The 27,409-nt window shown below is 34.5% G+C and overlaps 3 protein-coding genes across 3 annotated transcripts; 2 read left to right on the top strand and 1 right to left on the bottom strand.

Annotated features, from left to right (window-relative positions):
• Nucleotides 1-1,113: 1,113 nt before the first annotated feature.
• On the bottom strand, nucleotides 1,114-1,638 carry MAPR2 (membrane-associated progesterone binding protein 2). Its single transcript, XM_078301678.1, has one exon. It carries the CDS (start codon nucleotides 1,560-1,562, stop codon nucleotides 1,263-1,265), a length of 300 nt encoding a protein of 99 aa, XP_078157804.1. The 5' UTR covers nucleotides 1,563-1,638; the 3' UTR covers nucleotides 1,114-1,262.
• Nucleotides 1,639-5,958: 4,320 nt separating this feature from the next.
• LOC144553475 (Tetratricopeptide repeat (TPR)-like superfamily protein) lies at nucleotides 5,959-20,925 on the top strand. Its single transcript, XM_078301650.1, has 23 exons — nucleotides 5,959-6,271; nucleotides 6,511-6,572; nucleotides 8,201-8,293; nucleotides 8,724-8,796; nucleotides 11,691-11,975; nucleotides 12,083-12,147; nucleotides 12,355-12,486; nucleotides 12,576-12,617; nucleotides 12,714-13,247; nucleotides 13,384-13,544; nucleotides 13,780-14,248; nucleotides 15,052-15,114; nucleotides 15,209-15,310; nucleotides 15,392-15,697; nucleotides 15,803-15,895; nucleotides 16,008-16,109; nucleotides 16,511-16,615; nucleotides 17,424-17,557; nucleotides 17,712-17,895; nucleotides 18,115-18,246; nucleotides 18,330-18,442; nucleotides 18,555-18,636; nucleotides 18,740-20,925. Exons 1-23 carry the CDS (start codon nucleotides 6,202-6,204, stop codon nucleotides 20,552-20,554), a joined length of 5,217 nt encoding a protein of 1,738 aa, XP_078157776.1. The 5' UTR covers nucleotides 5,959-6,201; the 3' UTR covers nucleotides 20,555-20,925.
• Nucleotides 20,926-24,589: 3,664 nt separating this feature from the next.
• Nucleotides 24,590-27,298, top strand: LOC144552551 (spindle/kinetochore-associated protein). Its single transcript, XM_078300516.1, has 6 exons — nucleotides 24,590-24,821; nucleotides 25,293-25,520; nucleotides 25,600-25,695; nucleotides 26,190-26,315; nucleotides 26,834-26,873; nucleotides 26,972-27,298. Exons 2-6 carry the CDS (start codon nucleotides 25,383-25,385, stop codon nucleotides 27,040-27,042), a joined length of 471 nt encoding a protein of 156 aa, XP_078156642.1. The 5' UTR covers nucleotides 24,590-24,821; nucleotides 25,293-25,382; the 3' UTR covers nucleotides 27,043-27,298.
• Nucleotides 27,299-27,409: the final 111 nt, after the last annotated feature.

The following is a 27,409-nucleotide window of genomic DNA, read 5'->3' as shown; positions in this document are numbered from 1 at the left end:
AAATAAATAAATCACAATATTTTCTTACTAAATGTTAGAATATTTTTGAAGCAAATTGTGTATGCGCTTATTCTTAATTTTAACACTAAGATCACAAAATATTTTTACTCTTTCGAGTAATGCAGAATAACATTATTCTATCGATTTTAATTTACTGTATATATGTTTGGATCATCACAGAACCCGTTCGACTGGAGCAGAATAGAGAATTGATAAATGATAAGAATAGTGTATCTATTAGTGTTTTGAAAAAAACCGGTCGGTTTAGAACCGGATCAGACCAACTGTGGAACCGATCCGTACCGATCTAAACACTGGTCAAAACCTGGACCGGCTCGGACTGAGGATGAAGAGGGTCTTAGCACACTTTTTGATGTGTTTTTTTACTACTAATCCGGACGGTTCTAAACCCGAAACTGGACCAGACCATAACCGGACCAAATCCAGATCGGATCGTACCTAAACCGTGCAAAACAGTGCTAACTCGTGATCAAAACCATGCTAAACCATGCTAACCCATGGTCAAAACCGTGCTAAACTCGTGGTCAAAACTGTACTAACCCGTGGACCAACTGAACCGGACCGAACCACCCCATGTGGGTCTGAACTATGGTCCTCAGCACCGGGTTTGAGCCAAACTTTCCAAATTTAAACCGCCTAACCTGAACCGTGCGGACCCGTGAACCAGGGAGACCCGTGGACCGATAGTTTTGGACCAGACCGAACTGTTTGTAAAAACACTAGTTAGGACTGGCATGAATAACAAAATGGGAACGGACCCCTTTTCCAGCTTTCTCAATTGAGAATTAGACCGGGATGTTGTAAACAGGGAATATTGGAATTTAATCTAGTTCTTAATGACAGAAATGTAAATTTTCAAATTAGGCAAGAATAAATATGCAGGAATGTGACAATTTTTGTTTTTTTTTGAGAAAAAAAAATAGGCTATATTTATTTGACAATGTCTGTTTAAGAAAATTAGATAATATATTAATCTATATTCAAGTTCAGATCAAGCAAGAAAGAAAATTAACTTAACCATGCCATCTCCTTCTCTACTCTGGAATCAAATCCTCATTGCCCAAGGATAATTGAAATCAAATACACTTCAAATGAAACAGTGAAATCGATACTACCAGACAAATTAAAAAGACAAACGAATTATTCAAATTATGACAGATCCACGCTCAGTACATAGTTACAGAAACATTTACTGATCACACCAAACAGGCTTTCTTATTCCTTTTCAACTTACTATCAGTTCAGACGAGGCGGCCAACAACAGGGTACTTGGCCTGGAACTTCGTCTCCCAATCAGCGAGCGTTGTCGCCTCTTTCTCAGTCAAGTCGTCGAGATCGGCTGTGCAATGGGCTTCATCCTTCGTCATCTTTGCGAGGGCACGTGCGCACTCGCGGCCAGCGAACACGACGTACGCTCCGCCCGGGCCGTAGAAGGACTTCCCGGTGGAGACGTCGTAGACGGTGCCTTTGATGGAGAGATAGATCGGCTTGCTCTCGTCGGAGCCGTCGTACGCCTTCAGCTGTGCGGCCGTGAACTCCATGTCGCTCTGGTTTGGTTCGGGCTGGAGCTGAGGGTTTGTTTTGGTGTGTTGGTGAAATTGGGATGGGCTGCGCGTGTAAAGTGTGAAACGCTATCCTCTGCGGAGATTTTCGTACGGTGCTGTCGGTGGTTTTGATCTGGTACGTTCGTTTCGGATCGGACGGTCTGAATTAAGGGTTCACCAAATGTTGAGTTTTTTTAAAATTCGGGCAAGATTTGATCTGGTCCGTCCGATTGTAAACAAACGGATCAGATCAAAAACACCGCACAGCACCGCACGCAAAACCTCCGCAGACTTTTCGTAAAGTGTGGCCGCTAAATTCCCAACTATTTTCCGTGAAATTGTTTTGTTATTTTTCTTGAATGCCTATCCTATGCATTAACTCAAAAAGAAATTTTTTGAGTTAATAAATCTCAATTATCGGAGCCAATTCAATTCGTGCTTATGATATAGAGAGTCCTTTAATATTAATGTCGATTTAGTATGCGCAAATTTAAAAATAGATTGGTTGATTAGAATTCATTAACTCAAAAGATTTCTTTTTGAGTTAATGCAGAGGATATGAATTTATTTTTCTTAAGGGCTCTGTAGGGGTGTCAACGACACCCTTTTATTTGTTTATTCGACCTGTATCGTATTCGAAAATACGGATAAGAGTAAGATTTTTTCTGTTAGCTAATCGGGTACGGGTAATAATTTTTTTCTGTTATCTTACCTGTTTTCGTATAAGATAATTTTTAAAAATAATATTATATATAGATATATATTTGTATGAAGATGATACATAATACAATAAAAATTTATATTTTATTAAATTTTCATAATTTAAATTAGATGTATTCATTAATTTTTTTTTCTTATTTTAAAAAATATTTTGTCAAAAGCACAAATCAAAATGCTAATGACACTTTTTTATCTGTTTACCCGACCCATATCGTATTCGAAAAGATGGGTAAAGGTAAAGATTTTTTTTCATTATCATAACGGGTACGGATATGGAAATATCTCCACCCGACTCGTATCGTACCCGTTGACACCCCTAGGACTTTGATTTCTTTCTTTCTTTTTACTTTTAGATTAATTTATTAGAATATTGTTGTCTGCGTCTCTTAATTCATCCTATATTTTTATGAGGTTTGATTATTTCTAACTATTTTGTATCATTAATTATTTCTAATTATTTTAATACCCATATTATTACAATAAAAATTATCCGGATTTCAAACTCAGTAAAAGACGGTATGAGTTATATATATTTTTGTTGTATCATCCGAATAAAGTGAAATGCTAAAAAAAATGTAATTTTGATTAGTATCGAACATACAAGTACTATTTTGATTAACATCTATGTTTCTTAGATAATAATACGGGTATCATATCAAATACGGTGATACAGTAATTTTCAAAACAATACAAATATGACTATACATGTACAATACGACAATACAATACAATACATATCGAATACGATACAAAACCATATATAAAATATGATAGTAACATAGATTAATATCAAACAAATTCAAAAGCTCTCCTTTTCTTTTGCATGCTTCTAGAACCTCGAGTGGTTCTAAATTCTTCCCTCTTTTTTCTTTCTTTCTTTTTTGGTAGAAGCCCGTAGGCACATGCATTATCATTGGAATAAAGGGTACTTAGAACAAAACCAGAAAGGTATGTTGCAGGAAGCATATGCCGAGTGTCAGACTGTCAGTGCAGAGGCAAGAAGAGTGGGTATGTGAATCCTGAATAATTGAGCTTGCTTATTCCGTTATTCGTGCCAGATTTGCTAAGCAGTGGTTCTAAATTCTAATGTTCTATGGGAGGAGAGAGAACTTCCTGTCTTTTCTTCAATCACATGAAGCCCAGTTCGAACTGGGCCTTCTTTGGGCTGAATAAAGATGATAAAAACACAACAAAATTTGTTATATATTAACACAATCTTCGTGAGTCATGTAAATTACAGATATATTACAAAATATTGTAGATATTCACGAGAGAATAAAACTATTTATTACCAAGAATAAGTTGAAAGAAATTATTATTTTTAAAAGTATCATTATTATCGATAGAAGTATTCGTGAGAATATCAATGTAATTAAGTTGAAAATAGTTGCCCCCATTTTCGATTCTCTTGTATGTCTCGACTCGAGTGATTTTGATGGTCGGTCCGATCGTGAATGTTACTCTGAAATAACGTATGCAATCATGGAGAAGAAAATTACAAAAACAAGACAATATTCGCAAGGTTAAAAAGTGACTTTCTGTGAGGGTATACCGACAGAAAGGTGTTTTTTTTATTGGTGACAGAAATATCCGTAATGGCATACCGATAGTATCCCTAGCGAATACTGTCCCATTCTTGTAGAAGAGTTGGTGGCTAACAAAACATGCTTCACCAACAGTTATATGTATAATATTATATCACAAGACGATCAAGGAAATAAAAGGTTCACATTTAATATTTATGGTACATATATAAATATCATATTTGTTTGCTAACTGGTACACTCAAAATAAAAAAATGTGATGGAAAAATAAATAAAAATCAAATAGTTTCATCCCAAAAATTAAATTTGTGAGTCGTCTCACCCAATAAGATACTAGCATTTTATTCAGAACGATGTTAACAATTATTCGATCGGGTACTCATCGACCAGATGTTGCACAGATTCCAGCTAGATTTGATCACAACATACATATATAGAGCACCAGTTGACCAATGTTCATTCCTTTTTAATCAAATTATCTGCCGTTAAGATACTGTTAAGCGATGCTATCATGCTAACCAGTCGAAATTCTGATTTTGGGAGGTACCTTTAGCTCCCAGATGTGTTGTTGTCTCGTTATGATTATGGCTCCATCTTTCAGTGCCGTGTAAGTACTTTTTATCGTAAACTGACCTGAAGCAATTTCCATTTTCATTGTTTGTCATTCTAGGCATGCTGTTTTAGTTTTGTGCTTTGTAGATATTGGCAAAGTTTGTGTAAAAAAAAAAAAAAAAAACAAGAAGAAGAAGAAGAATTATTCGGATGCTGATACGAATTTGATGAGTTTAGTACAATTTGCACGCATGAATTTTGATGCATCGAAATGTGTGAATTATGCATGTACAAATTCAAATTGTACCATGTTCATTCTTGTGTGCCTTAAAAAATAGTACAAGGTTCATTTTTTATACAAAATTTTATTGCGTCCGAAAGAACAAACTATGTACAAATTTGTGTGTCTAATTTAGGGACTGTTCGACGGAATCAAGAGAATGGGAATAGGAATGCAAAATTTTTAAATTGATTTTTACTGTTCACGTGGGAAAAAAAAATTCAGGCTAAATTTTTTTCTCACGTGAACAGTAACTTCCGAACAGGCCCTTAATGTACGTAGAATCTACAGTGAACATCAAAATTTATGGAGACGACCAGACAAGTACTGTTAGACTATCGCAGAGACCAATATATCAAAAAGGGGAAAAAAATAAAAAGAAAAGAAAGAGCATGCGCATAAAGAGATGTAGTGTAATAAAATGCAGTCTATACGACCGTATACGTGGTTGCATATGCGTATTCAATTGTAATTTGTATATAAATTTGTATGCAGTCAGTATATGCGATTTTGCATATTCGGCCATATATTATTACCGCATATTTAGCCACATATATACTTGTTTATATAATACTGCATATTACTGCATAACATATTGCCACATACTTGTTTATATATATATGAATTCACATTTTAAAATTTGTATATATAAGTCTTCATAAAAATCTGCATATACAACCACATACTATATATACGGTACGTGTGATCTTTCGCACACTGCATAGAAATCGCATTTAATAATATTGAGTGTAACTATCACAATTAAGTCTCACTGCAAATGGTGAAATCGAGAGGAGACAGAGGACCGCAAAATAGATAGATTGCAAATGGTGAAATAGAGAGGAGATAGAGGACCGCAAAATAGATAGATTAGGGAGGCCCCCGAGCAAGGGACTCGGATAGTTTGAATGGAAAGCGAGAGATTTGTTCAGATGAGAAATGCACTTTAGCCATAAAACTTGAGGCCCAAATCCTTTCCCTCATCCTTCACCTCTTAAATTTCCTTTCTTCATTCCTTCTCTCCAGTTCTTCTCTACACTGGAGCATCCATTATTATATTTATGATGAACTAAATAATGCCAAATTTCTCTCTCGCTCTTCTTACGTCAACATATATGTAATTAATTTGGGATTTAAATTAATGATATTGGCAAATTAAACAAAATGAAAAAGATACAGGAAATTAATAAAAAGAGGTAGAATTTTTATTGTCGACAGGAAATAAATAATGGAGAGGATGTAAGCTCTCTCCTTTTCACCTTAAACCGCTAGAAAAATATTATACCCATAAAACCTTATCCCCATTTGTATACCTTATACGCTCTCCTTATAACATTCCTCACCAAGGTACTATTTCTTTTTCATAGACCTCAATCAAAAAAGAAAAAGAAAAAAAGAAAAAAAGAAAAAAAGAAAAAAGAAATTCTCTTTATCTTATTCTTTTCTCGAGACTTGGGACCTCCTCTTCACCTTTTTTAGATGTGAGTCTTACATGAGGAAAAAGGTAGTTGCAAATTAAAAGACTTAATTTGGTGGATTAATGGCGCCCAAGGCAAGCAAGGCGAAACCTCATAAGGCGAAGAATGACAAGAAAAAGAAAGAAGAAAAAGGTAATTAAACATATATATATTTATATGCGCATATATATATGTGTGTGTGTGCGCAATGCATGGAGAGGAACTCAAGCAGTCTAGAGTATGAAGATTCTATATATATATCATCATCAAGCTAACTAGCTAAGCATGCATGCAATTCATGTTTCTTACTGGAACGGTGAAAATGGTAATTAACTATGAAATGAAATGAAATGCAATTGATATGAGAATTAATTCAATTGGACTTGTTGCAGTTTTACCCACAGTGATTGATGTTACCGTTGAAACCCCGGATTACACACAGCTCCCTCTCAAGGTTAATTATTAATTGTTTTATCTTTCTATTCTTTATGTAATGTTCTTGCCTTCTTGGCTTGTTACACTAATTGCTCTAACAATCTAACAATGGGAAAATATTCTTCACATGTTAGCTAGCATAGAATGCATGCACTAAAAATTATATTATATACTTTAATTTATTTTTCTGTGTGTGTGTGTGTATAATGCAATTGATGCTTTATGCAATTACGCGAGCAACTAATGGTGAGATTTCGTACATGTTTTATCCTCTAGTTTATTTGTTTCATTGTATAAAACATCGGTTAGAAATAGTGATCAGCGCTCATAATTTTTTTTCCTAGTATAAAATGGAACATTGGTATATATATATAAAGCATAGAATCAAAGGTTTAAATAGCGTTTATCGCGTCATAGCATAATGGTTAAAAAAACAGTGCTATGTTCATATAGCGCCGCTATAGCGCAAAATAGTGCAGTATAGCTTTTATTTAGAACCTTGCATAGAATTAATGGAATCCATTTCGGTCTGAGCTATTAGTTCCTAAAAAAAATTAACAAGGAGCCTAAATATAAGAAGAGTAAGACTTAGGTGCTATGGATGGGTCTTCTGTGCTTTTGAAAACCAATTATATAAAGTTCAAACTTCAATCTAAGTAGCTTAGTAAATTTGTTATACAATGAACTTGTAGAATATTAAATTTTATTATTTTTTATGGTTTATGAAAGATAACAAAAAATGACCTAAAACATTAGCAATTTTCTTTTATTTTTAAGCTATTTTTTTGTCATTTTTCATAAATCATAAAAAATACTAAAACAAATTCAAAGATAGTAAAAATTGGTATTCTATAAGTTTATTATAACACCAATTTATTGACCTACTTAGATTGAAGTTTGAAGTTTATAAGATAAAATTTTCAGGCAGTAACACAAAAGACCTTATATTATCATTTTTTTGAAAAACAGATAGTGGCTAAAAACCTTATATTATTTATAGCACATAAGCCTTACTCTATAAGAACAAAATTGTTACATATGATTTCTATTGCCTTTTCTATGCATATAAAAGTTATTACACTCTTGACCTTATTTTGATAATTGCATGAAAAATATAAAAGTGATGTATGTTATCTCTCACGGTTTTCTTTTATTTAAGTTTTAGATTTTATTTCATTAAATTGCAAAAGAAAGAGATGATAAAAATACGGAAAATAAATACATTTTAACGCAGTCAAAATGTACCTAAAAAATTACAATACAATGTAATTGCATTAATTCTTTTATACTTATTGACCAACGCAATAGAAGAATGAAATAGGCCATTTCATGTAACCAATTTTTTTATTTTATTTGCTCGCCCTATGGGTATCTCTAATTTTAATAGTACATTTAATTTGATACCTTCACTATCAAAAAATTTAAAAATCCATTCAAATTTTGATTGACCATTCACCATAAAATCATTAAAACGCCACTATCAAATTTTTTAAAATGTATGTTTGATATATAAAAGACTAAACGAATTCCAAGTTGATTGAGGAACACATCTACATTTTTCATTTTTTATTTTAAACAACAGTTCTCAAGATATCAAATGAATGTAAATAAAAAATATATATAATTAATTTTTTCTATCTTTATTAGGGAATATCAACGGACCGGATTCTAGACATCCGAAAGCTCCTGGCTGTACACGTGGACACTTGCCACCTGACAAATTATTCCTTGTCTCACGAGGTAAATGCCGAATTTTTTAAGAAACCATAAATAAATAAAAAAAAAATTATCAAACCAACTGCTTTGAATTTTACAAAAATTATAAGAACCGAGTTGCCATTTCGGTTTGAAGTATTTTTTTTTCGGACTAAATTGCTATTTCGGTCCGAACTGTTTTCACAGATTTCGAAAAAAATATTGTAAAACTTGTGAAAGTTTCTCGGGCTGAATTGTTATCTCGGTCCCGAAAAAAAAAAGATTTGGATCGAAATGACATTTCAATTCTTATGGTTTTTGTAAAAAAAAAAATCATGTTGGCTTCAAAAATAAAAAAAAATTAATTATGGTTTATAAAAAAAAATTCGTAAATGCCACTGGCGCATGAATTGCTTTTAGACTATATAAAAGTAGCTTTGAGATTCGTGCTTCTTATTTCACACTTGATTAACAGGTTCGAGGGGCTCAATTGAAGGATGCTGTGGAAATAGCTTCCCTTAAACCATGCCACCTCACCGTTGTCGAAGGTAACAATTAATCTTTTAATGTACTAAATTTAATCCAATCAAACTGGTACCAAATTAATGAAATTAGCATGAATTAATTAAAATTATACTTGTTATCTTATATTTTGTGTAGATTGACATTAAGATTATTTATATATTAAAAGTATTTATACTTAGCATATAAATTGTTCATATTTAAATGAACAAGTATTTTATTCTAACAAAGTTTGCTGTACTGTGTTTGAATCGTTAATGAAATAGTGAAAAAAATAATAATATCGAATTAGTGTGAGAGAATAGTTTAAGAAGAATGCATATATGAAATAGTTAAGAGAAATTAATAATCTTGTAATATTCAGACTACTATAAATTATTTGATTTTTATTCTATTAAATAGTGTCGATTCAAAAAGGAATTTTTTTTAAAAATCATAAATAAAAAAAATATTTTACCAAACCATTTTGATTGCTTTGATTTTTACAAAAATCATAAGAACCGAAATGTCATTTCATGCCATTTCAGTCCGAAGTGTTTTCACAAGTTTTACCATCATTATTTTTTACCGAAATGGCACGTAGAATTTTGTGTTATTCTCAAAAAAATTCTAAAAATAATAACACTATTTTAAATTTTGTGTTATTCTCATGGATAAAACATTACATGATATCAACGTAAATGATCAAGAAAACATTATTTTAGAATTTTGTCTCTATTTATATAAAAAATTGTTCATAACAAAGAATAATAATAAGCCCCAACCATGGTTCTAGTTGAAATACTTGAGCAAATTACTTGGATATTTCATCAGTTGAGACTTGAGAAGGGATATATAATTGCACCACTTATTTCCATTTAAGACGTTTGTGCATATATGTTTTGAAAAATATTACACTTGATGATAAACATATTTATATCTTTATATTATTAGAAATAAAATTTTAAAATTTGCATTTTCTACACAAAGTATCCAACTTGTAACTTTTATATTTATTAAAAGAAATATAAAAGTTACATGTTCTACATATCAGTTACAAACGTTTGTGAGTACATATGTAAATACTTTACATGTTAAATATTAAAAAATTTAAAATTTAGATGAAAGATGTGTAACATAAATTTTTTATTTTCCTCATTATCTAAATGGAAAATTCCAGTTGATTTGTAAAGATATTTTTATCCATTTTAACAAGTCGGATTCTTTCTATTTTCTTTTATCATCGGTTTTATGATGAACATAAAATATCTTTTAGTAACATAAGAAGTGATTATTACAAACATAGAACATATTTATTTATGAAATTTTTTGTTTACAAAAGAAAAGTTAATTTAGATTACACTAACCAAATACAGGAAGGTTGAAAAATATAAAGCTAAACTGGGTTTAAAAATTGGAAAGTTATTACAACATAAATATATGGAGGCTGATAATTAACCTCGCACCTCCCACCCCGCAATTAACCTCGCACAAAATGCCAAAAAACTCCAGCTGTCATTTTTTTTTCATAAGGTATTAATACTTACGTACAGAAGTATTTATCTCTAAGAACGAAAGTATTTATCTCTAAGTACGAAAGTATTTAAGGGACCATGCACATTTTTTTCATGGAGGGTGAGGGGAATCTCAAATCACATGGGGGGGCCATGCACGTTTTTAGAGGTGGGTTTTTTTATCTCATTTCAATCTCGTCCACATTTCTCACAATCTATGAAAAATTTTGCGAATCTAAAACCATGAACATTTTCTACGTAATTTTCTCTTTCAAATGAGATCCATGATGACATACTTTCGAGCAAGTCGTTACAGAAGTATTTATCCCTCATCGTGTAAGTATTTATATCTATACTTGAAAGTATTTTTTTGCATATAATACTTATAATACATGATATTAATACTTTCATATATCAGTATAAAAACTTATAATACATGATATTAATACTTTCATATGTCAGTATAAATACTTATAATAATTGATATTAATACTTTCATATGTCAGTATAAATACTTATAATAATTGATAGTAATACTTTCATATGTCAGTATAAATACTTATAATACATGATATTAATACTTTCATATGTCAGTATAAATACTTATAATACATGATATTAATACTTTCATATGTCAGTATAAATACTTATAATAATTGATAGTAATATTTTCATATGTCTGTATAGATATAAATACTTGCATGATGAGGGATAAATACTTCTGTAACGAGTTGTCCGAAAGTATGTCATCATGGATCTCATTTGAAAGAGAAAATTACGTAGAAAACGTTCGTGATTTTAGATTCGCAAAATTTTTCATAAATCGTGAGAAATACGAACGAGATCAAAATGAGATCAAACTAATTTGGAGAGAGATAGAGTGGGGGGATGGTGGGGGGATGGAATGGGGGGGAGTAATATAATTGTTCTAAATATATTAGTATGGGCAATGAGAATTTGAATACTATAACTGAAAATAATTAAATCCTATGCGATTGCAGGCCACCTGAAAATTTCAAAAATGCTGCACACTAAAACCGAACAATTTGTTCTTAAACTGATTTTGTAAAATCGCCCTTTCAACTTTTGGAATTATAATAAAAACGATAGAGCGATATTTGATAGTTTACAGGGGTAGATAAGATAAAAGTTGCTTAACACACACCACCACTGTTGAGACCAATCCTCTGAGGTAACAGAAAATTTCTGTTTACATCACACCGTCCGATTATAATCCGATCCAATCCGGTCCGGGGTGGAATGAACGGATACCTTTAATATTCGTGCGGATTCTTATCGGACAGTTTAGATATAAACAGAAATATTCTGTTACCTTAGGTGACATGAATATCCTTTTGCCACTGTCTAACAAGTTAAAACTGATATATTATCCTTTAATCTCGTTTAAATTTCCCTCACTGCAACAGAGGACTACACAGAAGAGCTAGCAATCGACCATGTCCGCCGCCTCCTCGACATCGTCGCCTGTACGACCGCCTTCGGTCCTGCCCCGACGAAGAGCGCCGCCGGGACAAAATCCGAGGACACGCATTCCGGAACCGAACCAAAACCCACGATCGGGCCCAATAAGACAGGATGCAACGCCATTCCAGTTCCAGGTAGCAAAGAAGAGCCACTGCTGTACCCTCCACCCAAGCTTGGCCAGTTCTACGAGTTTTTCTCCTTCTCCAATCTCTCCTCTCCTATTCATTGTAATGTTTTCTCTCTCTCTCTCTCTCTCTTTTTATACAGTTAAATTCGTGCAGAATCGGAACGAAAGGAGTTTTGTTATGATTTTTTTTTTAATTTTTGTTTGTAGATGTAAGGAGGTCTTCACGTCCATTCGTGGATGATAAGACAGAAGACGACTTTTGGCAGCTTGATGTGAGTTTAGCAGCACATTTTTAATGTTTTGTTAATATTTGTTGTGAAATTTATATAAATTCAACCCTAGTTTTCATAATTTTGCTCCAGGATTCCATTGAAGGGAGTTGTGTTTGTCTTATTTAAACATGTTTAGTTTTATTGTTAGTTTGTCTTTATTTAATCATGTTTAGTTTATTGTTATTATCCTTTTGAATTCACTACTAGGTGAGAGTTTGCCAAGGAAAGCCAGTGACAATTGTGGCATCACGATGCGGTTTCTACCCTGCCGGAAAGCGGGCCCTCCTTAACCACTCTTTAGTTGGCCTTTTGCAGCAACTTAGCCGGGCATTTGATGGTGTGAGTAGAAGAAAATTATCTTCCTTTTGAATTATTCTACTTTATAATCTTTTTATTCAGATTTACTTATATTTATGCCTTAATTACAGGCATATAAAGCTCTCATGAAAGCTTTTGTTGAACACAACAAGGTATCATATCTATACAAACTAGCTAATTTATATTGTATCCAATATTTCTTCCATTTGTTTTGCCTTTTTAATGATAGAGTTACATTTTCATTTCAGTTTGGCAATCTCCCATATGGCTTCAGAGCAAACACATGGGTAGTTCCTCCCTTTGTTGCCGACTCTCCATCTACTTTCCCACCTCTCCCGACTGAAGACGAGGCATGGGGTGGAGGGGGCGGCAGCCAGGGACGAGATGGAAAGCATGATAACCGGCCTTGGGCCAAGGAATTCACAATCTTGGCTTCCATGCCTTGCAAGACACCTGAGGAGAGGCAAGTACGGGACCGAAAGGCATTCCTTCTCCACAGCCTCTTTGTGGATGTTGCGGTGTTCAAAGCTGTTGATGCCATCAAGCAGACTGTTGCCGGCTGTCAGCTGTCAAGTAAGCTGCCAAATGGGAGTAGTGATTTGGTTGTGTGCGATGAGCAGGTTGGGGATTTGAGGATTGTGGTTAGAAAGGATGCGGCGGATGCTAGTTGCAAGTCTGAAATCAAGTTGGATGGAAGCAATGTTTTGGGGATGTCTGTAGGTGAACTTGCACGAAGGAATTTGCTGAAGGGGATCACAGCTGATGAGAGTGCCACTGTTCATGTAAGAATCTTATGTTTTTTTATGAATTTTCAATAAGAAATTGATGATAATCCTCATATGTCATAACTGTTTCATAATTGCTTATGAGTAATTGTTGGATGAGTTCATACTTAGGTATTGCTTCTTTTGTTTCCAGGATATCGCTACTCTTGGTGTAGTAGGTGTTAAGTATTGTGGATATACAGCTACTGTGCAAGTACCAGTTGGGGCTACCCTGGCTGAAGTTAGTCTGTCAGAGCAGGATATTTACATTGAAGACCAGCCAGATGGAGGCAGCAATGCTTTAAATGTCAATAGGTAAGTAGTTCACATTTTTATTATGTTTCTGCATTTGCCAGAAAATGTACTTTGAATATTTTGTTGTACATTCTGGGCCTTCTGGCCTAAAATAGCTTTTCATTGAGTACATGCATATCATGTTATTGGATTGAGGTTCTAATGATAGCTTCTCTAAATCTCTTTATTCAGAAAAAAAAAAAAATTGACATCATCTTTCCTCAAGGAAACTCATGTTTTTACTCTTTTTTATCAGCTTAAGAATGCTTCTAAATAACTCAGCAAGTAGTTCACCCGGTGGGACATACCTATCTCACGATGCAGATGTGGAAGAGATGCACTCCTCTACATCCTTTCTAAGAAGGATACTAGCTGATAGCATTGCAAAGTTACAAGGTGAGTCTTATAAAGATAAAAGATTGATCAGATGGGAACTTGGTGCATGCTGGGTTCAGCATCTACAGAATGAGAAGAGTGAGCCAAAGAAGATTGAGGAGACCAAAACTGGGCAGACTGTGAAGGGACTAGGGAAGAAATTTGGGCAGTTAAAGGAAATAAGAAAGAAATCAGAGGATAAGGCGGACTCCAACTCGAATGATATAACTTCTAACAGTTTAATTGATGCAAGTAATGGTAAAGATGATAAGGAAGTTGAGTTGCGTAAGCTAATTTCTGAATCTGCATTTGCTCGGCTAAAAGAATCTGAGACTGGCCTCCATAATAAGGTCTTCTTTCCTTTTCAAATTAATGATGCTTTGTTGAAAACTTGAAATAATTGGATTTTCAAAATCGTTTCTAATATTAGTTGAATAAATCAGCAAGGACGAGCATTCCAAATTTTGTGTCATGCTCGTCAGTTGTCAAGTCTTTACAATTATTTATGCCAAATTTTCATTTGTCTGATCCTGATTTTTCCAAATTTTGCTTTGGCTTTTTGTGCCCTTTTATTAAAACTGTACTCATAACACACAATAAGTAAATGCTAATCATCTTATCAGCAACATTTTCTACAAATTAGGTCTTGTTCCAGTATTTGCATGTAGTTGGACTGGCCTTCTAATGATCTATGATTGTAATATTGAGGAACTTTCGTAGAGAAGGGTTCAAATGCCCCACTGTTGCTCCTTTTTAAAAAGTTCAAAAATCATCAAATTTGAAATTCAAATATCAACATAAAACTGTTCAATGTGATCCATATCATTTTTTTTACACACATAAAAATTATGACATTTGAATCTGTTTTGAAGGCATAAAGAGTTTGTAAAAGTCCATTCATGTGAACAATGTCTGAATATCCATTTTTAAAGTTCCTGATTTCGATCAATATGAAGCCAAACTGTTGTAAATTTTCTTGTTCTCTTAGAGGATGTAAATCTTTCTAACAGTTTTATTTGTGATTTATGTTTTAGAATTTTTGTTTCTTAGTATTTAAAATGTGCAGACACGATGGACGCATAAAAAAATTGAGTTTTAACCTTCAATATAGAATGGAGGAATTTTGTTACTAAGAAATTTTGCATCTTTGCAGTCGCCAGATGAAATAATTGAGATGGCTCACAGATATTATGAGGATACTGCTTTGCCAAAGTTGGTAAGTCTATGTAGCCAACTCTTTATTGATCCTTGCTTATTACTTCAGGTGATACAAACCTACATCTTATGCATACTGCATTTTTTTATTTCAGGTAGCTGATTTTGGTTCACTTGAGCTTTCTCCAGTTGATGGAAGAACACTGACGGACTTTATGCACACCCGAGGCCTCCAAATGCGTTCATTGGGTCGTGTGGTAAATAGTTTTCTATGTTTTCTTGTTATAGTTGTGAAATTTTTAGTACTTTTTCAATAAAAGGATGCTATTTCTTGGCAGGTTGAGCTTTCAGAAAAGCTTCCCCATATACAGTCCCTTTGTGTTCATGAGATGATAATTCGAGCTTTTAAGCATGTATTGCGGGCTGTTGTGGCTGCAGTTGATGACATAAACAACATAGCAGGAGTTATAGCTTCTTGTTTAAATCTCCTGCTTGGAGACTCACCCGACATTAAATCTGAAGAGAAAAGTCTCAAGAAAAAGTGGCTTGTAACTTTCTTAGAGAAGAGGTTTGATTGTAAATGGAAAGATGAATATTCCCTTGATCTGAGAAAGTATACCATTGTGCGCGGCCTTTGTCACAAGGTAAGGTGTACATTCTATCACTAAGTTTTTTCCGTTCTGGTTAATAAAATAACTCAACGAAGTACGCAGTGAGTGCTTACGTAATTGATTTGTGTAATGGTGCAGGTAGGACTTGAATTGATTACTCGAGACTACGACATGGAAGACCCATATCCTTTCAAAATATCTGATATTATCAGCCTGGTCCCTGTCTATAAGGTGCAAAATATAATTTCAATTTTTTCTTAGTAAATATCAAATTAGACTCGTATAATTGTGAGTTTTTAATCTGAAGCTTTGAAATGTTTTTTTTTTTGTCTTTTTGGTATAGCATGTCGCATGCTCATCTGCAGATGGAAGAACTCTCTTGGAATCATCCAAAACCTTTTTGGATAAAGGAAAGTTAGAAGATGCTGTCAGCCACGGCACAAAGGTATAAATTCAGATCTAATTTACATGTAAATGCTTTATTGTTGAGATGAATTTCACAGTTATGATATTTCTCAAAGAATGCCTTAATATTTGGGTTACAAGGCTTCACACAAGTACAATTTTATATGCCTTCTGTGGTTTTGTCAAAGAGGACTCGTAGCATTCATAAAATAATAATAATAAATGAACATCCTCTAATTCAACATCAAAGCTTTAAGCAGATCCAGAAAGCTGTACTGGATAAGAAGATTATATTGGTAACGTGATTTGAACGAGTCCAAAGAAATTCAACTCTGAGTCAAGAGAAGTATACGGACATAGTTTAGTGATGTCTTATTTAGTAGACATATTAAATTATTAATTTCCTTTCTACAATGCTTCAACTCTGTTTCCATTGTGCAGGCACTTGCAAAACTTGTAGCTGTTTGCGGTCCATACCACAGGATGACGGCTGGAGCATATAGCCTGCTGGCAGTAGTTCTGTACCATACTGGAGATTTCAATCAGGTCAGTTACTTTTCAACAATGCTTCCCTTCCTGTTATCCTTATGGTTGTAGTGATATTAAATGAGAGTGAGGCTATGGTACCATGCATAGTGCATATTGGTCTGTAATATGGATCAATATCTCCATTTTCAAAGTCCATACAATCGATCTTAACCGTTCAACATGATCTACATATGAAAATATACTTGCAGATCAAATTTATATTCTTTAGAATTTGTTTGACTATTTTTTTAGATAGGTAGAAAATTGCTACTTTAGAATGGTCTAGAATTCTTAAAAAATATAAAATTTTAGTTTGAGACTACATTTTCATATGAAAATTATGTTGAACTGCTAAAATCGACTATTTAGATTTTGAAAACAAATATATTGATATGTAGTACGGACCAATCTGCGCTAAGCATAGTACCATAGCCTCACTCTTAATATTATGTAGATGATATTTGTTCTCATGGGCTCTTCCTGTTGAAATTATGGGTTTCAGTGCCTGGTTCAACTGGAAACAAACAATTTTTTTTGCTCATTTTGATAAAAAATGGCCAAATGCTTAATTATTGAACATGCTTATCCCCAGGCCTTTGTAAAGCACACATGTCCACAACCACTGAAACACCATTGTGAAATAAAGACACATTATATTTAGTAGCTAAATCTCCAAATTTTGGTATCTACTGAAAATGAGGAGTGGTTGAATTTTATTAAATTGCAGTCCCACTGCTCTTCAGCCTCTGCCAAGCCTTTAAAAAAAATGTATTTTGTAGAAATAAGTAAAAAAATTAATGTTTTGTAATTATATTAATCTTAACAGGCAACAATATACCAGCAGAAGGCTTTAGATATAAATGAAAGGGAACTAGGCCTTGATCATCCTGATACAATGAAAAGCTATGGCGACCTTGCTGTTTTCTACTATCGTCTTCAACATACTGAACTTGCCTTAAAGTAAGTTGTTTTCTAATAACCTTGCAATTTTCAGAAGCAATGAACATGTCTTGATCAGATTAAACTCTTTTTTTTTACCTCTTATACTTTTGAAATGAATTGTTATATGTGGATCCTTAACAGTAAAAAAGGGTGTCTACTTTTGACCACTCAGGTATGTCAACCGTGCATTGTATCTGTTACACCTGACTTGTGGTCCTTCACACCCTAACACTGCTGCCACATACATCAATGTGGCGATGATGGAAGAAGGATTGGGAAATGTGCATGTTGCATTGAGGTATCTCCATGAGGCTCTCAAATGCAACCAGAGACTGCTAGGTGCTGATCACATTCAGGTCTCTCTCTCTCTCTCTCTCTCTCACACACACACACACACACACACAGATAATATCTACTTTCACTACTTGTCAAGGATGAACTTTCCTTTATTTATTTAATTGACAGACTGAAGTTTCTCTCTCTCACACACGCACAAGACATACGCTCACACACATATAATTTCCACTTTCACTACTTGTCAAGGGTGACCTTTCTTATATGTATTTAATTGACAGACCGCAGCCAGTTACCATGCCATTGCAATCGCTTTGTCTTTGATGGAAGCATACACATTAAGTGTACAACATGAGAAAACCACTCTCAGAATACTCCAAGCTAAGCTAGGATCAGAAGATCTCCGCACACAGGTTAGCAATACGACATCACATTCTTTGAGTAGGTTCTCTCGTTATATTATATGTTTTAGTGGATTGTTGTTTCGCTTGTGCAGGATGCTGCTGCATGGCTAGAATACTTTGAATCCAAAGCAATAGAGCAGCAGGAGGCTGCCAGAAATGGCACTCCCAAGCCTGATGCATCAATTGCCAGCAGAGGTCACCTTAGGTAAGACTAAATACATTGCTCTTTTGCATCTTAGATTGTCTACTAATTTACTTCTCTATACTATATAAACTAGCTCTCGACTGCTATACTTTACAATTTGTATCTTTGCCAGTGTTTCAGATCTTTTGGATTATATTAATCCTGATGAAGAGCTTAAAGCTAGAGAACTCCAAAAGAAATTAGCCCGTGCTAAGGTTCAGCCTTTTTATTTTCCTTTCTATGTAATCATACGATTTCGACATCCAATTGTGTTACTATCTTATAGAAGAAAACTGACTAATGGAACTTGTATTTTAGATCAAAGGAAAAACTGGTAATAATCAGATTGACGCAAACGAAGAAGATGAGCAACCAAATGAAACACCAAAACAAGAAGATTCGCCTGTAGAAAACAGCTCAAAAGATAACAACAAAGAAAACAATACCCAACTAGAGATTTTAGGATCCAAAGAAGAAAAATCTAATATAGCAGTCATCCATGTATCATCTTCCCTAACCACCTCTCAAGATGATTTCACTGAAGAGGACATATCCGATGAGGGATGGCAGCAGGCTCTTCCCAAAAGTCGGTTCACTGGGAACCGTAAGCCTTCTGCAAATGCAAATCGTAGGCCTAGTTTGGCAAAGATCAATACCAATACCGAAGTACTTAATAATACTGAGAATGGGAGGATAAAAGGCAAAGCACCAGTGATGGTAAGCCCTTCCAGTTCTTCTAACTCTCTTTCCAAGAAGTTGGTGAAGAGCTCCAGCTTCAGTGCTATAAAAGGGAGTTCAAATAAATCTCCCAATGCCAAATCAACTCCTGCAAGTCCAGCAACAACAACAAGTGGAGTTGCACCCAAGTTGGTCTCCTCCACCGCACAGAGAAAAGCTTTGTCATACAAAGAAGTAGCCTTGGCAGCCCCTGGTACTCTGGTTAAGTCGGTTGAACAAGAGGAGTTGCCAAAGGAAAAGGACTCAAAAGAGCCAGCAGATGTTGAGGTGTCTAAGGAAGCTGCAACTGTGGGGTCCAATGAAAGAGGACTGGCTGATGAAATAGATAGCTTAAAAAAGGAAGAAAAAGGTTCAGAGCTGTCAACTAAAGATAAAGATGCTGAGAAGAAGGAATCTATAGAGGGTAAGGATTCTGAATCTGAAAAGAGAGAAGAAAATAAAGTTGTGGATACCAAGCCAAATGTGAAAAGATCAGATATTGAAGGGGATGTGGTTAAAGTGGAGCCTGTGGCGGAGAAATCACCGGCATCATTGAATTACAATAAAGTAGAAAAAGAATCCAAGGAAGATAAAGATGTTTCTCTGAATGAAGAAACAACCCCTATGCCTGAAAGCAAGGCTGATTCTTTTGAAATTAGAAAGGAAAGCAAAAATGAGGATCAAGCACAAATCACAAGTGGAAGCGATTCTGAAAAGCCACCTTCTCCAACTGAAGGTGGCAAAAAGGAATCAAGTAGCAAACTCTCTGCTTCAGCACCGCCATTTAACCCATCAATGGTGCCAGTTTATGGTTCTTTTCCCTTGCCAGGTTTCAAAGAAAATGGAGGAATCCTACCACACCCGGTAAATGTGCCTCCCATGCTGACTGTACCAGTTCGTAAGCAGCACCTGCACCAGTCTGCCACGGCAAGGGTCCCCTATGGGCCTAGAATTGCAGGCGGGTACAATCGAACTGGTCACCGGGGCACACGTAATAAGCCTGTTTTGGTCAATGGTGAGCCATTTGTGGATGGGGGCAGTGGCTCTTCTCCTACAGCGATGAACCCTAATGCAGCCGAGTTTGTGCCTGGTCATGGTTGGATTGTTAATGGTAATTATGAAATTTCTAATTCACCAAATAGTGTGATGGTGCATCCAATTACACCGGTTTCTCCTGAAATTGGTTCAGGTAGTGAAAACAACAGGGGAGAAGATGATGCAAGTGTTGTAGATAAGGTTCAAGGTCAGGAAAATGAGAAAAGCAATGAATCAGTGGAAGTTTTAGATGATAAATTAGTTGAAGCTGATGCAGAGAATATTGAACTAGCAGCTGATGAAAAGACAGATAATTGCTTGGTTCACTGTGACTGTGAAGTTAATAATGGGGGAGCGGATGCTGTTGAGATTGTGAGCTGAAGTCGGAATGAAGTGCTTAGACGAGACGTCACAAAATTGTTCCTTTGGTTCATTTACTTTCCCATGATTTGGGAGTTGACTGCTTGAGATGGTTGAGTGTAAGCTTTTTGGTGGCGCTCTTTAATCAGCAATCTGAAATGAAGTATGTGGCAAATTGCTGCAATCCTTTCTGTGTATCTTGTAATTTTGTTTTCTAATTTATGCAGTCAATCTCTCACGAGACACAGGAAAAAAATGGATTTCATATCCAGAGGTTTTGATGTATCCATACGAGTTTTCTGGTAAATAATGACAGTTGCTTTTTGGCCATTGTATGTAATTCTTATATGTTTATACTGTACTAATAAAATGATTCAAAGTTTCCAGCTTTACCTTGCATCTCTGCGCATATTGTAGGATTTTGCTATGTGTGACTTGGTGGAATATCTTACTACTGGATTTATTCCTTGTACTCTTTAGAATTTCTATCTAATCAGGTCACAAAGAATGCTATCGAGCATCAATTTCTCTATCAGTTATCCTTAATTATACAATTGTACATGATTTATTTCTTTATTTGAAGTAGAAGGCGAACAGCCTACTGAATTTCATTAACATAAAAAAAATGTTTACAAAGCCAAAGAGAGAAAAAGAAAGAAAGGGATATATGTTATAATTAACACTGTCCACACCATAAAAAAAAAACTTTGGCAGTATATGATATATGCAAAAAACATCTTAACTTTGCACATTGTTTAGAATCTGTCCCCCATGATTTAAAAATTACAATCACATCCAGGTGACAGTTTTCAATTACCCCATTTACAAAATCGGTCAAGGATGTTTGACCTGTCAATCAAATGTAGGCTAGAAAGCCAGTAGCAAAAATTGCACCAGAGATTGATCACTTTGATCCAACTTGCATCGATTCCATTTCAAAGCTTGGTTTTGATTTTGAAAGAAAATTATACTGAAAAGTAATAACTTCAAACCATTGTCAATCAACTGGATCCCCACCAATGCAGCATCTGAAAGGTTCAAGAAACAGATTCTTGAAGCCCCTAGTTCGTCGTGGCACTTTACTGACAATCGTTGCAGGATGCTCCAGCTCATTTTCCGGATCATCTAAACACAGCGCTTGCATCCACCAGCATGTGCCACATCTGTAAGATCCAACAAGTTCGGGTTCAGGTTTGGATTCAGTTTCAAGTTCGTTCTCTAGTCCCTCTGGTATCGCCTCAAGACCTGTTTTCTGAACAACAAGTTTGCGGCGGCGATGGCGATGATGATGATGACGATATCTTGACTCCTTCATCTCTTTTGGTCGGTGTGGTGGCCGGGGCCAGACAACGATCCATCGCCCATAAATGTGCTGCCACTTGCGCCCATCACAGTACTCCTCCCGGATGGGTTTGTCTCTCTGAAACCTATTACCATTAGGATCTTCCTTCAATGGCTTCTCAGACCTGTTAATGGGTTCCATACAAGGCTTATCGAATAGTCTTTTAGTACAGAGGAAAAAGAACATCAAGAAAATCAAGAAGCACTGCTCAATTCCCCAGGTCTCCATTGGAGGGTCTCTTTTAGTTCAAGTAGTTAACTGTGGATAACCAAAGAAGCAAAGAAAGAATTATATCGAAAATGAGAATTTGATGAATTTATAGACAGTAGCGGTATACTGGTACAACAGGGAACGATGTTTCGTCAACTTGCGTATGTTTTCCCTGGATGTTGCACTGTGATAATCTGTGAAGGTTCATCCGTTATTCATCCTAGGGTAAGAGCCAAAAAAAAAAGGAATCAATATTATTTAACAGGTCGAATATATTTAAAATTCTTATAAAAACATTATATCTCTTGAATTGAGTTTGGATTAATTGGATATTATATAATTTTTTTTTGTTAATTACAACGAAGATGGGCCGAATTTTTTATTAATACCATTTAAAAAAATAAATAAACCAAAACGCTACTGAAATTGAGTAATTCGAAAAATAAAAAAAGCCTCTAATTCAATCTGCACTCCTCCAAGAATGAGGTCGTAGATTGGCGGTCCTACTATTTTTTGAATTCCTCAGAAAAAGTGGTTTTTGTTTTTGTTTTTCTGAAATATGGTATAAATACAAATTTCAGGAAGATGGGCGTCAATTGAGATATTGAACGAACATTAATTAGATTTTTAAAGATGAAGGTATTTGAACTTGTCTCATAGAAAATTGTTCAAGTATATAAAAGATTTATTGAATGATTTACATTTATCTGATTGATTGGATGGTGGTGCTATATTAATTATTAGAAGTTCAAAATTAAAATGATATAAATATAAAAATAATTGTATTGTAATATGCCTATTTATTAAGGGATGTTTTCTTACTAAAAAATTATAAACATTCTCTAAATACTTTATCGACTAATTATTTTTAATTACTGAAAATTTTCTCATAAAATGTGATATAGTAGAGCTTGCGCAAAAGTTGAACCGATTTTGCACTTAGCCATTTATGCATAGCCCAAGTTTAGGGGTGTCAATGGGTACGATACTGGTAGAGTGAAACTATTTTCATATCTATATCTACTAAGAATTGACTTTATTCATACTCTACCCATATTCGTTAATAATTTTTCTTACCCTGCCCTACCCATACCCGTTAAAATTAGCAGGTCACGAAACGGTAATGAACAAATAACGAATAATACAAATATAATAGTTTCATTATTTTTACAAATAAACCATCAAAACTTATCATGTCTTACATATGCAATCACAATTAGTAATATAAAATATAAATATGCAATTAATTCTAAGTAATAGTTTTTTATTAAGCAAAAAAAAATCACAAATATATAATTACTCGGTAACCAACGGGTACGAAATAATCTTTACTCGTACCAATTTATCTAATGAAAAAAAAAAATTCACCTATACCCATACTCAATAAGTTAACGAAAAAAAAACTTACCTATATCCGTCTTATCGAATACCATATGGGTAGGGTAAACGGGTGTCATTGACACCCCTGCCCAAGTTGGCACATTGATTTATAATCCTCCCAAAGATCTGTAAATGACCCGAGTTTGAGCGAGTTACTCCTAACTCGTGCTCAACTCATTTAGTTAATAAGCAAGTCAACTAGAATTGGAATGATAATAAAGAGCAGTAAAGTCAATTCGAGTTCAGCTTATTACCAACTCAAGTTAGCTCACAACTCATTTATAACTCGTTTGATCAGTCAATTTCCTTGGTTATAGTTATATATTAGTAAGAGTTTATCTAAACGCAAACAATTCAAATATAATTAATAAGAAAACCAATAAAACAAACAATCCAAACAGTAACTTAGGAATCATTTAGAAGGGCATGAGATTTATTGTGACAAATTTTGTGTAACTCGAGTTATTAATTAATGAGCGAGTTGGGATATGCTCAAATTCAGTTTATTTATTAAATGAGTCAGTCAACTTGAGTTATAAATGAGCGAGTTAAAATAAGCAGTTAACTAACGAATTATGAGCAAATTACGAATTTGAGCAATTTTGTACCGTCCTAACCCAAATGCATAAATATACGGTAGATTTGACTTATGGGGAAAATTTTCATTGTGAATTCCCCATATAATCTGTTGCTCCAAGGCTCTACATATAAATTACATTTCGTCAAACATAAAATTAAATATGAATATTAATTTTAATAAATATAAATCATGTATAAATTTAAATTTATATAAATATTTTATCTATGAAAGAGAGAAAGAAAAGGAGAAAACCACTGGAGCCCATTAGCTTATGATCATTGTCTCCAGTAGGTGAATGGGCCGTTGTTGAATTGATGAGTTTCAGCGGCCCCTTTAAAGAACAGAAGAAATAGGCGGGAAAATCGGAAAAATGAACTCTTCCTGCGAATTCAATCACCTAAGGTAACTTAAATTTTGACTTTTAAATTTTTAACCGTCCGATCTGATTTGGCACGAATATTGATGGGATCCCTGCATTCCATCTCGTGCCGGATTGGCCAGGATTCTGATTGGACGGTTTGAATCCAAACTCAAAATTTGAAATACCTGAGAGAATCCTGAGTCCGGACTCGGGAAATGAACCCTTGCATTCACCTTCCTTCCTGCAGTCTTGCCTTTTCAAAGCTCTCTCTCTCTCTCCTTCTCTCTGAAAACCTTGGCAGCGGTTGCCGCTCTCTCTCACTGGTGCATGCCACCTGCATAGCCCTCCTCTTCTAACTGGTGCTGAGATCCAGTGTTGCGGTCCCGGGTTCTCTCTCAAGTCCTTCCTAATCGAGGTAGACCTCCGCCTAAATTGCTGTGTTATCTTTATACGAGTTTGTATTTGCTTTATTTGTTAATTGCTTTAGTTAAAAAGTGTTGCGGCTAGATTTTCCTGAATATTCCATATTTGCGAATATTTGTTGACTACTTTTTGTGTACAGTGAATTTCAGGGAGGGTGGTAACTATTCATGTTTATCTAATTATGGTTGTGTTCATGACTGATTCCTACATAGATTTGCATATTACAGCACATATGCCTTCCTAATTTCGTATGGGTTCGTTTTTAATTGACTACAGTGACTTGTATTTGTATCTCTAAATCAGAGATTAATTGAGGCGTCACCTAAGTAACATTGAAATCAATAAAGGCCTTGAAAAGTAAGATTTGCACTCTAATCTTTCAGTGGTAGTGTTATATACCTGTTTTTTCTAATGCATTTTTGAGAAAATTAGAATAAAGATTCTTTCTTTTTAATATCAGAAGGAGAAAAGGTCAGAGGCAAATTGAAGAGCAACATATTGTTTGAAACTCAATTTTAAAGACAAGTAAAAAAAAACCAACTGGTAGAGTGAGATGGTTGATCAAGGTCAGAATGAATGCCTTCACCCGGCAGTCAGTGACTTAATGGCGGTGCTGAGCAAAGCAAACGATGATCTCACAGATGTCCAGCACCGCCTCCAGATTGACTTCCAGCAATCCTATCCCGATCATGTAAGTGTGGCTAGTTATTTTTGCTATTTCATTATTTTTAATTCTCAACAATTTACCATTTATTTTCTTTGAAGGACAGGTAAATCCATGCAAGCTAGTAGCTCGGGTTAAGAAGATCCAGGAAGAGATGGTGACTCTCAAGGAGCTTTGCCGTGAGCTCCTTGCTGATAAGCAGGTGTTTATTACTTTTATAGCTGTATATTGATTGGATATTGAAGCTCGTTAACCAACCTGAATATGACCTATTATGGTATAGATTGAAACTCTGAAATTTAGGTGATATTTATCATATATTTGTCATAGTGAAACATCAAGACGTTGAAACTTTTGGCACTTGCAATTTCTTTCAGCAATCAGGTACACTTTTGTAAGTGTGCATTCCTTGAGATTATGTTCCCTTTTGGGATTAATTGTCGAGGGTTTGAGTAAGATTCTAATTTTTTATTCTGTACCAGTGAGGTTCTGTAGTAGATTCCTATCGATTGGATCTATGTCTTATTGACATTGTCGGAAGGAAAGTTGTTGGTACAGTGTACTTCGATTTAATATATTTATGAATTATTAACAGAATCTTCATTCAATGCTCTGATGGAACAAGCTTAATGTGTTTGTGTCAGGTCTCTTCCAAAACCCTAAATCCTGATATCAACTTCACCATTTTGTTAATAGGATTTGATAGACAAAGCTAGGGCTAGTTTGATTGGGCAGAAGAACTCAATTCAGCGACTATTAGCTTCTTCTGGGTTACCACCAATAAGCGAATCCGATGAAGGAGCATATGCAAATTTGAATCAGGTTTACCCTGTTACTTTTTATTTACTTGTACAACTGTTATATAACCTGGTTGAACTTGAGTCTGACTTAGTTGATGCAACTTTCCTATTTGAGTGTGTTGCTCTCTGACTGTCTGACATAGTTAATTCAATTTTCCTTATTTTCAGCAGCTATTGTTCTCTTTTCTTTTGTTAACTAAATTGCAAACACGCAAAATGACAGTTATGAAATGACTATTATAATTACTGCATTAATTTCTAATTAAGTAGATTGTAAGTACTAAGTAGAGTGTAAAATCATTCTCTTTATTAATACAACTGTAAGTGGGAACCTAGTCCATTGACCTTGAAAAGAAAAATTATGGCATTCATTTCTTCTTGCTGTGTTGGTTCATATTATGCTCATCTCTCTCAGATTTTTCTTTCGTTCATCATCTTTCAATTTTATTCAGCAACCCTTTTGAAAAATATTTTAACCTCTCTATTTATGCATGTGCCAACTGTCAAAGAAAATTTCTAAAGATACTTCTTTTCCTGCAGATTATTTCTGAGTGGTCATCTCACGTGAGAGCCAAGAGAAGTAAGCACAAAAACTAAAATATCTTAAAGTTGATGAACTTCCCCTAGAAAAGTCTGATAATCTTTTGTTCTTTTTCTTCTGTTCATCTCTTTTTTCAGAGGATGGGGATGATTCTGATTCTGAAGATATCAATAAGATACTCTTCTCAGCTATTGTTCAGAACAATTGAAGGTTTCAGGCTTTCAGCTTCAATTCCTTTTTGCATTGTACTAAGATTTTTATATGCTGTGACAATTGCTGTTGTAATTTGGGATTTTGCCTGGAAACTGCAAGTTACATCTGCACAAGGGATGAGCATTTTCAATTCTTGACTGATGGATTGTCTTTTTTTTATATATATATATCTAGACAGTGGCTGTCACTGATGGATTGTCAGGTGTTCATTTTGACCAGTAATAATTCCAGCGTGTTATCATTAGCTTTTCTCCTAAACATTTGCAGTGTTCACATTCTTAATAATTTGTTTCTTGAGGAAGGTTTCACAAAGAAAAGGATTGAAGTCATAACAGTTTTTTTATATTGTAATTTCCTCTTTG

Source organism: Carex rostrata, chromosome 4, assembly GCF_964058835.1.
Source record: "Carex rostrata chromosome 4, lpCarRost1.2, whole genome shotgun sequence".
Lineage (NCBI taxonomy): Eukaryota > Viridiplantae > Streptophyta > Magnoliopsida > Poales > Cyperaceae > Carex > Carex rostrata.
The sequence above is the reverse complement of the archived record's forward strand: the minus strand, read 5'-3'. Positions and strand labels throughout refer to the sequence as shown.